The 10,878-nt window shown below is 36.4% G+C and overlaps 1 protein-coding gene across 1 annotated transcript; it reads left to right on the forward strand.

The window, feature by feature from the left end:
- Positions 1–1,872: 1,872 nt before the first annotated feature.
- LOC121522783 (cell surface A33 antigen-like) lies at positions 1,873–10,231 on the forward strand. The gene is made up of 7 exons (XM_041807432.1): positions 1,873–2,022; positions 2,282–2,448; positions 5,594–5,807; positions 5,900–6,064; positions 6,217–6,333; positions 8,177–8,297; positions 8,438–10,231. Exons 1-7 carry the CDS (start codon positions 1,944–1,946, stop codon positions 9,087–9,089), a joined length of 1,515 nt encoding a protein of 504 aa, XP_041663366.1. The 5' UTR covers positions 1,873–1,943; the 3' UTR covers positions 9,090–10,231.
- Positions 10,232–10,878: the final 647 nt, after the last annotated feature.

Below are 10,878 nucleotides of genomic sequence, written 5' to 3' on the forward strand. Positions count from 1 at the left end.
TTGGTTGGCTGACCACTCCTGGGAAGTTTCACTACTGTTCGCAGTTTTCTCCATTTGTGGATAATTGCTCTGACCGTGGTTTGCTGGAGTCCTGAGCCTTGGAAATGGCTTTGTGACCCTTTCCAGGCTGATAGATTTCAATCACTTTGTTTCTCATTTGTTCTTGAAATTCTTTGGATTGTGGCACGACGTGTTTCATTTTGAGATCTTGTAACTTCACTTCATCTGACAGCTTCTATTTAAGTGATTCAATGAATGGTGGTAATCAGGCCTGGGTGTGGCCAGTGAAATTGAACCCAGCTTTCCAAAAACTGTGGTTTATCAGTTAACTCATGATTTAACAAGGGTGGCAATTACTTTTTCACATAGGGCCAGAATGGTTTGGATTTTTATCATCCTTAATAAATAAAATCATCATTTATAAACTGCATTTTCTATTTACTTGGGTTGTCTTTGTGAAATATTTAAATTTTTTTGATGATCCAAAACATTTAAGTGTGATAAATATGCCAAAAAATCAGGAATCAGAAAGGGGGGCAAATACTTTTTCAAGGCACTGTATAATTCAACGTGACTTTAAAAGGAAAAATAATGGTATTGACCCAAGCTGGTCCACTAGAAACATTCCTTTTCTAAATCAGCTAAATTAAATCTGCTGTATTATGGGCCAAATTTAGACTTCTACATCAGTAGCTGACCTCCTGTGCCCATGTTCATAAACTCAGTTCTTTTCAAATGACATCATCACTAATGGTAAATGGACTTGAGGTCATATAAAGCCTCTGACATTTTTTTTTTACATTGCAGGTCACACCTACCCACCTACCTACATGCAACAACAAGAGCTGCTGCCATGTATACCTGGAATTCTTTTACATGTATACAGTTACCTTTTCTTGGTAAAGTATGATGAATTAAGGTGGACCCCTATAGGGGTCTATGACCACCTATTTGCTGTTTGTCTTTATGTTGTCTTATCTTTATCTAATCGGATATCTTATTTTGTCTTAAGAAGAGTTTTAATTTGTAATGGATCATATAACAATGGTGGGTTTTTTGCTTGTATATTCATTTTATCACTATTAAAAAGATAACAATGTTGTAGAGAAATGTATTTCTCTGCTTACAGTTATGAACCCAGACTGTAGTTTTTCCTTTATCCCATCTCTTAAGCATTCAGTCTGTCATATGGCTAAACAGGAGGCCTTACAGGCTGAATACTTCACCACAGCTTACTTGTTAGGCCAAAATAGCACTGTGTCATTGTCCAGAGTTGAGCTTGAATCTGCCACCTCATGCCACCAAAGCCACTGAAAGAGTGCACTGTCTTTTGCAGACACATCCCTCCTGATGAGGAATGATAAAGAGTCAATGTCTTAAAAGAAAAACACTGATAAGTGTCTGGTCATGTCTTGTAATGTCTTCCTTTACTTAAAAGCATTGCAAGATCAAACATGATCAACAGTTGGGTTGCATAATTAATGCTCTTATTTGAATGTTTGTAGATTTAAAATGTGATCTAACACAATCATCATTGTCTGTGCAACACTGCAGCCTGCAGGCCAAGCTGAGTACAACACCAGAGGTGGATTTTTATTTTAACTTTCAAGGGAATAGAAAATTAGTTGCACTTTAGGAAAAATTATCTACATATGTATCTTCTCCCCAGGGTCTATTCATCTCAACTGTTTATCATAACTTAATAAAGTTTTTTAAGTCTTTGTCTGTTCATTCTAATATTTTTATTGACCCCTCTCATAGTGACATTTTTAACGGACAGGTTGAATCAAAAAGAAAACAGGTAAATGATTGGCCCTGAGCTGACATGTGACCTCAAACTGTTGACTTATTACCTGGAAGAGACAACTTCATACCTGGGAGTTCACCCTGAAGGTTAAGGCGGGCTTGCTCTTGGATTCATATCATCAATTTCAGATTTTCTTATGTCTGGGCTTTTTCGTCTTTCAGCTATGAAGACAACGATTCTGCTTCAATGGGGAAAATTATTTCTGATACTCACAGGTGAGGGTCATGTTTGTGTTTTTTCTCTTTTCTATGAACCACTACCACACCTTTACGGTGTAATCACCTGTGTTAATCATTAATCCAACTTCTTGCTGCCTAAACGGAAGCAGGATTTTGTTTTACACAAAGAAACCTGAACAAAAGACTAATAAAGTTGAATGACCTTTATTTTGTGCAAGTAATAAAAGTATTTTTTACAAACATATGATCAAAACCTTCGTGAAAATCTTGTAACTTGTACCTTTCTTGATTTCAGCGCTCTCCTGCTGCAGTGCTCTTCAGGTTACCATTGAAAAGCAAGAATATGAGGTTCATAAAGGAGAAGATGTGACTTTGACATGTAAATTTGTCCCAGCCAGACCAATTTCCAATGCATTCTTCCTCAAATGGGAAGCCAGCCCTGATAAAATCGGTGATTCAATGGTGAGAAGTTAAACTGACCATGTGCAAAATGAGTAACTGTTATATTTGCAAGAATGCATAGTGTGAAGGTGGGCATAACTAATTTCCAACTAATGATTCAGTGTCCCTTTGTGTGTCCTTTTCCTCGAATTATAGGATACAGTAACTTTTCAATGTTGCAATTTCTTGGAAGTCTCCAAATACCAGATTACTACATTATTTGCTACCCTGTTAATCAGATTTTCAACAATACCAACTAAGGCTGAGCAATTAAACAAAGTTTTGCTTAAATTGCAATAACAGTCTACTGCAATTTCAAATTGCAGAAGTTGCAATATTCTTTAAACCTGAAATGTGTGTCAAAATTCCAGTTCAATAGTTTTTTTAGCAGCAGAGGTGTTTGCGTTACACATCATGTAAACATTCAGGTGTCAGTTTCAATTACATGTTAATGTAATTATATGTTTTTCTTAGTCCAAATGAGAATGACGTAAAAAAAAAAATACAGTTGGTATAGAAAATTGTTCAGCTCTAGTTTAATCTATCGAATAATGTGTTGGTTTTAATACAGAATACTTGTGCTTGTGTTGACATAAGAGACATAAGATGAGGAACCTACAAAACAATCACTTATTAAATTGCAATTGTAATACCTAGTAGCATGCACATCTTATTTTAAAGTTTTGTTTGCTTTTAATGTGTCAGGTTTCTCATCATGTTCCTTAAAACGTGTCACAAAAAAATCACAGGAGTAAACATACTGTACGTCCTCTACCGGTAGAACCACCTGAGGGGATTGAACTGGTAATTTGGTTCTGACTTTCAAAAAAATGCAGTTTTTGTCCCTATTTTTTTATCTAGGTGTGGACTACAAACTGAAGTGGACAATGAATCATTGTGATGAATCATTTTTCAAAAGGAGGAGGAGAGCTCCATGATCTTTGCCCAGTTGTGAGATTGCCTCTTGCATAAAACCAACCTGTACTCATATCAGAGGAAAATGAAACTAAAGTAGAAGCATTTTCATAAATTAGTTGTGTTACTTTACATTAACTGTGGAAATTTAAAATACAGATTGATTAGACTCTTCTGTGTTTTAATTAACAGGTATCTGACTCAACATTTTAGCTCATAATAAATGTTACTTTATCCATGGTCAATCTTACTCATCAACGCAGTCAAACAGGAGGGAAGCCACGTGGCACCATTGTACTGTCTAACAAGTGATGTCAGTAGATGAGCTGGTTACTTTGCATCAAATTCAGAGTTTAAGCAGCAGCAGCTAGCCTGTTAATACCGCTGAAGTCTTTTTCTAAAGATGCAGACTACCTTAGAAAGACACAAATTTGTGAGGACTTGAGAGAGGATGTTTTTGTGTTTATTTTAGCCATTTGGAGCTAGCTAAACAATGCTAACACATGCCAGTCACATTGATGCAGGACTATAATATTATATGCCTATTGGATAGCATACTTGACTTGGTAGCTAAAGTGTTAAAAAATACAGACTTTAACTTATTTATGTGTAGTTTTACTATCTTTGTTCAAAAGAGTAGCACTGCTGTTGCTCTAGCTAATGGAAGCTAACTGGCTAAATTTGGTGTTATTAAAGCTAAAAATGTGTGTAGCAGCTGGTCACCACATGCATACTTAAGTAGTTAGCATTTTGATTTTAACCCCTTGAAGCCTGTTGTATCATATTTGAAACATACTTTTATAATACCTCTATCTAATCAATATGATCAAAAAATTACAAAAAAAAATTCTGAATACAATCTGATAAATGATAAAAAAAAAATACCTTCAAGTGGATTATCAGTTACCAAAAACACCTAATGTATCAAATGAGATACAAAAAATATATATGTTAAATTTTATGGAAATTTTGATGGGGGGGGGGTTCAGTAGAAAGTGAAATAAACATTTCAGTTCCAAAAATGAGGATTTTTCTGGCTATAATTTGTGTATTCAGGCTTTAAAGGGTTAAAGCTGTTCCGTCTTAGGAAGGCCCAACACTCTTCAAAGATTAGGAACAAATCAAAATGTCACATTTGCTTAAAAGCCAAAGTAGCTAGCTTAAGCTAATGCTGCTATCACCCTTTTCACTTTAATGCAGATCATTTGTTATCCTTACAGCACACAGTCACTTCTTACACCAACTTAAGCTACTAAAGTTTACTTATGGAGTATGTGCTGATAGTTTGACTTGTTTTGGTGTTATTAAAGCCAAAAAAGGGGTAAGTAGCTGCAGGTAGCCTGTACTACTGACTGAAGTAGTTCGCATTTTGCTTTAGAAGGAGCTGCTTTTTAGGAATGCACAAAACTTTCAAGGAAGGGATCAAATTTTTCACATTTGCTCAAAAGCTAAAGTAACTAGCTTAAGCTATGCTGCTATCACTATCTTCTCACTTTTAAGCTGAGCAGTAAGCTGGCTTTGCTATCCTTACACCATACACTCACTTCTTACACAACAACTTAAACTACAAATGTTTACTAATGGAGTATGTGCTGTGATAGACTTATACAGCATTAGCATTGCTGTTGCACTAGCTAATGAAAGCTAACTGACTAATTTTGGTGTTATCAAAGCCAAAAAAGGGGTAAGCAGCTGCAAGTAGCCTGTAATACTGACTGAAGTGGTTAGCATTTTGACAGCAAAGTTTCTCCTCTTCAGTAAGGCACAAAACTTTGCAAAGATTAAGAAGGATCAAAATGTTTACATTTACTCAGGCCCAAGAGAGCTAGCTAACGCTGCTAAAATGATCTTCTACTTTAATGCTGAAAAATATGCTGACTCATTATCTTGACAGCATAAGATGACTTCTTACACCATAAATCAAACTACTAAAGTTTACACTTAAGAAGAATGTGCTGTGATAGTTAGATGTAGCTAATAGAAGCTAGGTGACAAAATTTGGCGAAGACAGCTTGCTGGACTGGTGGTAATAGGTTAACTAAAGGTAGAGGGCATTGACAACCACATTTTTCCTTCATGTCATAAACTATGATTTTTCTAAATTGTACTAGTGTTCATGTGAATTAGTTAATGGAGAGCTGGGAGTGTAATCATTATGAGCCCATCAGTACAGGGCTAGCGGTTTAATCACATGTGGTTATACTGTACTGAACACACATCTTCATAAAATACTTATGTCTTTATTTTCTAGAAAACGGTGGCCTCCTACTTTCTAAACAACCCAATTGATATTGCACCTGCCTATGAAAGCCGGGCCACTATGGAAGTAGACATTGACAGACAAATGAGCACGCTTCGGTTAACACAAGTGACCATGCAGGACAGCCGCAGTTTCCAATGCAGTGTCACGATCCCTGGTGACGATGAGGGAAACACAGCTGACACCACTTCTCTTTTAGTCCTGGGTGAGACATCGACACAGACGTTCATTTTTCATCTATCTTTGTAAACTACATGCACATCAACTACTCACACTGAATTCTTTTCTTTCTTCCAGAGCCTCCATCTCCACCAGTCTGTAATATTCAGGGAACAGCAGAGTACTGGCATGATATCGTCCTCACCTGCATGTCCGAGGAAGGATCTCCAAAGCCTTCCTATAAATGGAAAAGCCACAGTGTTGAAAACATTCCCAGACCATTTCCACCAAAGACAACTGAAAGTATGCATCTTAACCTATCTTGTGTAGCTTTCAGGCTCACTTCTTTGGTGGGCTTTCAAATATTTTCTTTCCAATCATTGGCTTTGTCATGAAAAATTCTCAAACAGCCTCTTGTCTCAGAAATGTTCACTATAATTTGTGTTATGTTGCAGAGGATGGAGCGTTATCGCTGTTCAACATTTCAAAGGAAATGTCTGGGTTCTACATTTGCACATCAACAAATCGATTTGGTTCTGCCAGCTGCAACCTAACTTTGGCTGTGATGCCTAGTAAGTGTTTTGAATAATTCACCTATTTAAAATATTCTGAAGGTTAGTGATCAATTCTGTAGTTCTGTGGTCAGCTATTTTAAAAATCCTCGATAAAATACCTTAAATTGGCAACTATATACTATACAGAAATATACTTTTATAGTTGGCGTGGACAAGAAAAGGTTAGAAAATATTGATCTTACCATGTCAGGTTGACCAGAAACACATCTTGAGTGATGCCCTGTGCTTATTTGATGTTGTAATAGACAAGCAGCCATTTGTCTAAAGCCATTGGCCTTGTTTAGTTACTCTAAAAATGCACAACATCCACTACTAGCCCATTTGGTGTCACAGGGGACTGGAGTCAATATTCTCAGCTATTGTGCAATATTTTGATTTTAAATCATGTAGCAGCCTCTGTGGTTGAAAAAATGAAGTCAACATGGAAGTGTAAAAAACTGCAGTTTTTCAAGTGTCCACTTGAGACCGGCTGCAGAAGCTCTGGAAGTCATATATTTATCCCCATGGTAAAATGCAGCTTCTTACAGCACAAATAAACATATTTATAGTCTACTACTTCTATAACATGTTGACTCTGTCAAAACGGAAGGGACATAATTTGCTGGTACAATGTTTTAGAAGACTGTTTTTTAATTGAGATTTAACTGATCCACATTTCCTTGGGAAAAAAAACAGAAAGGTTAGAGGTCTGATCAGGGATTACATTATGTATTGACCTTTTTAAGAAGTAGTTATGCGAATGGTGGCTGGCTTTAGCTATGTTAGTTTGACAAGCTTTGTAGTTAACATTGCTACATTAGCTAATTTAGCTAACTTAGCCTTGGGTAAAGCTAAAGCTAGCCACCATTTGCACAACGACTCCTAAAACGGGTCTAACTTTAGCAAGCTAGCATAATCCAATGTAGCTAACCTAGCTCTGTAGCTATGTATCTAAGCCAATGAAGCTACATTAGTAAGCTTCATTGGCTTTAGATTCATCTACATAAACTATGTTGTTTTAGTTGCTAACATAGCTACATTAACTTCACATTTTGCTATATAACCTATGCAGCTTAGGTTGCTAAAGCAGCTTCATTACTTTAAGATTTAGCTACATTGCTACATAGCCTATGTATCTTAGGTTGCTAACATAGTTCATTCACTTAAGTTTAGGCCATATGGTTACAAAACCTATGTGGCTATGGTTGCTAACATAGCTTAGCTTTAGCCACATAGCTATGTAACCTATGTAGCTTAGGTAGCTAATGTGGCTTTGTAAGCTTCAGATAAAGCTACATAGCTATGTAACCTTTGTAGCTTAGTTTGTGAATGTAGCTTCATTAATGTAAGTTTAGGCTACAAAGCTATGTAACCTATGTGGCTAAGGTAGCTAACATAGCTCCATTAGCTTTAGCTACATAGCTTCATATCGCATGTAGCTTAGGTAGCTAATCTAGCTTTATTTACTTTAGATTTAGCTACATACCACATAACCTATGTAGCTTTGATTGCTAACATAGCTTCATGAACTTTAGCTACATAGCTAAGCAACCTATGTAGCTTAGGTAGCTTGCCTACCATCATTAGCTTTAGATTTAACAATGCTGAAAAAGCAAAGTAAACAGTTAACTAAATGTTTTATGATCAGGTTGCAGACTACAGCCAGATTGTCTTGAAACAGGGAACCAAGTGATGCACCTAATGATAGCTAGCTTGCTCTTATAAAAATCTGACAGATTTCAATTTGGTCAAAAAAAGAAAGGTTGCTGTCCTGATTAAAATGCCTTCTCTAGGTTCTATAAATAAGACACGTGTTTTAAAGTTCAGAATGGTTAATGACCCTGTCATCTTTCTGTTTTAGGTAGCATGAACTTGGGATCCACTGCAATTATAATTGGAGTAGTCGCAGGTGTTGTGGTTGCAGCGGTTATAGTTTTCTGTTGTTGCCGGAAAAAATGCAAAAAAGACAAGCAGGCTGAAGGGTATGTATGATATCTTTCGCCTGTTTCTGCCAGCACAGTCCACCTCCAGAGGGCTAATGTTCTGATACTTAGTATCCACGGTTTGCTTAATGTTGGTACATCTTTTATCAAACCAATAACTCCTAGTTTTCATTTTTTAGTTCCCCTGAAGAAATGGCATATTTTGACAAAGATGCTCCTGAAGCTGAGCAGTACTTGGATGACAAGTCAAAGTCGAAGCAGCAGTACAAGGATGAAGACAAAGATGTTGTTCCTCAAAGCAACTACAGCGTAGGGACAGCTGAGAAAAAGTTTGAGGATGATGAACACAGTAATCGCAGTGGTAGAGGAAGAAATGATGACAAAGGCAGTGATGCTGACTCTCAACGCAACAAGGAAGACCGTCATGATCAGTATCGTGGTAGTCGGGATCGCCTTGATGATCGACGTGATGAATACAGGGGCAGTCGAGATCGCCTCGATGATCGGCGCAATGATTACAGGGGCAGTCGGGATCGCCTTGATGATCGACATGATCAGTATCGAGGCAGTCGGGATCGTCTTGATGATCGACATGATCAGTCTCGAGGCAGTCGGGATCGTCTTGATGATCAGCGCGATCAGTATCGTGGTAGTCGGGATCGCCTTGATGATCGGCATGATGAATACAGAGGCAGTCGGGATCGCCTTGATGATCGACGCGATCAGTATCGAGGCAGTCGGGATCGTCTTGATGATCACCGTGATCAATATAGAGGTAGTCGGGATCACATTGAATATATTGATGATCGTTATGCAAGCGGATATGATTAACCTGTGTTGCTGAATGTTTCATTCATTTTTACCTTCTCCATTCACTTTTGATATTCATGTGTTAATGCACAGGCAGCAAAGTCCATAGGCACATGTATGAATATACTATCAGTTATTGATTTAACGTTTATCCGAATAACATCAGTCAGGTCAGCGGAAATTCAATGAAAGTGTCATCTCTTAACTAAGCCTGTTTCAGTCAATTCTAATGCTAAAATCTTCCAGTGTAAAATATAAGGAATAATTTCAAAATACTCTTAGCAACTATTTTTTTGTTGCCCTTTAATTTTTACAAAAACTAGTCTGGTGCAAAAATGCAATTTGTGAGAAAAAAAAACAGTATCAGGAACATTTACACCTTGAAACTTAAAGAAAACCTTGTATATCAAGGTAACTTGACCTTTTGGATTAACATAAATGTCTTTTATGCACACTGTCCAAAGAAACAGACCAGATTTCTATAGAAATCTGAGAAAAACATAACAAATGATTCACTTAGGCTCTCATTTTAGGGCAATGCACTCTGGGTAATGATGTCATATGACTACACTGACCTTCATACACCTTTCTTACATTTTCTCGAATGTGTGGAGATCTGGAGAGTTTCTTTGTACAACATACATATACAAAACAAAAATTAGTCCAATAAGGCCAGTCATTCATTTTAATGCAATTGATTTAATGCTGTAACTTGGGAATTGTGGTTCAAAAGTTGTTTATTTTTTATTTTTTATGCAAATTTCATCTGTTTCTGTCCTTTTCTAAATGTAAATGAGTTCATTTGTTTTGTTTTAAAGTCTTTTTTAAACTGCAGTTTAAAATAGAAGTTAAAATGCCTCAGCTGTACCTGGGCTAGAATTAAAGGAATTTTATAACGTGTGTGGAAAACTAGTCCGTATAAGTTGTTGCATTTTATGTTTTTGTGAGTGCTATGAACATTAATTGAAAATACTGTATCGTTGATAAAATCTTTGCCGCTTTAGGTTCATGTTTATGTGACAATGACTCATCTTGCATGCTAAATCTGCCTTTTTTTTACACAAAAATAACAAATTAAGTTTAATTAAGAAATAAAATTGGTAAAATTGCAATCTTTGTGTGCAATTTGTTTTAAAAAATAGAACACATTTTAGACATGTTTAAACGGGCCCTCTGAAGTATGTCTTAAAGCATTCAGTCCACAGCAGCCACACTGCAAAACTTAAGTTGAAAATACTCAAATATTTGTCATAACTGATAATGCAAAAGTTTGTATGTGGAAATACATTTTTTATATGTGACGAAGAAATACATAATTAACATGTTCTTCATAACATGTAAATATGTAGGTTTGACTGTAAATAAAATGACTGACAGGAGCAATCTGACCCAACAAAAGCTCTTCCACATTATTCAGTATTTTATTCTATGTTCAACTTGGTTCCCACAGGTGGGACAAGTCTTACTGAGAGGGCAACTTCACTCATGGTGCAAACTCTGCTGATAATGCCCAAAGGCATTCAGGGAAAACTAGGCAGATTAAGGGATGATTGTCAAATAATGAGTTCAATGACAAATGGATACTAAAAAATGATTGGGTTCTGTTTTCTTAATTAAAATTTAAGTCAATAAAGTTAGTTTTGAACATCCTTTTACAGTTTGGTCTTACAGTGCAAAGATTATTGGAAAATGTAAGAATTTTTTTTTTATTAACACTTGCAGAAATACAATCTCTCGTAGGAGTACAAATAATAGGAGTCTTCAAGACACACATAAACAATGAAGTCATAACAAAAACAACAACCTAAAA

The sequence above is a fragment of the Cheilinus undulatus genome, linkage group 15 (genome assembly GCF_018320785.1).
Source record: "Cheilinus undulatus linkage group 15, ASM1832078v1, whole genome shotgun sequence".
Classification (NCBI taxonomy): Eukaryota; Metazoa; Chordata; class Actinopteri; order Labriformes; family Labridae; genus Cheilinus; species Cheilinus undulatus.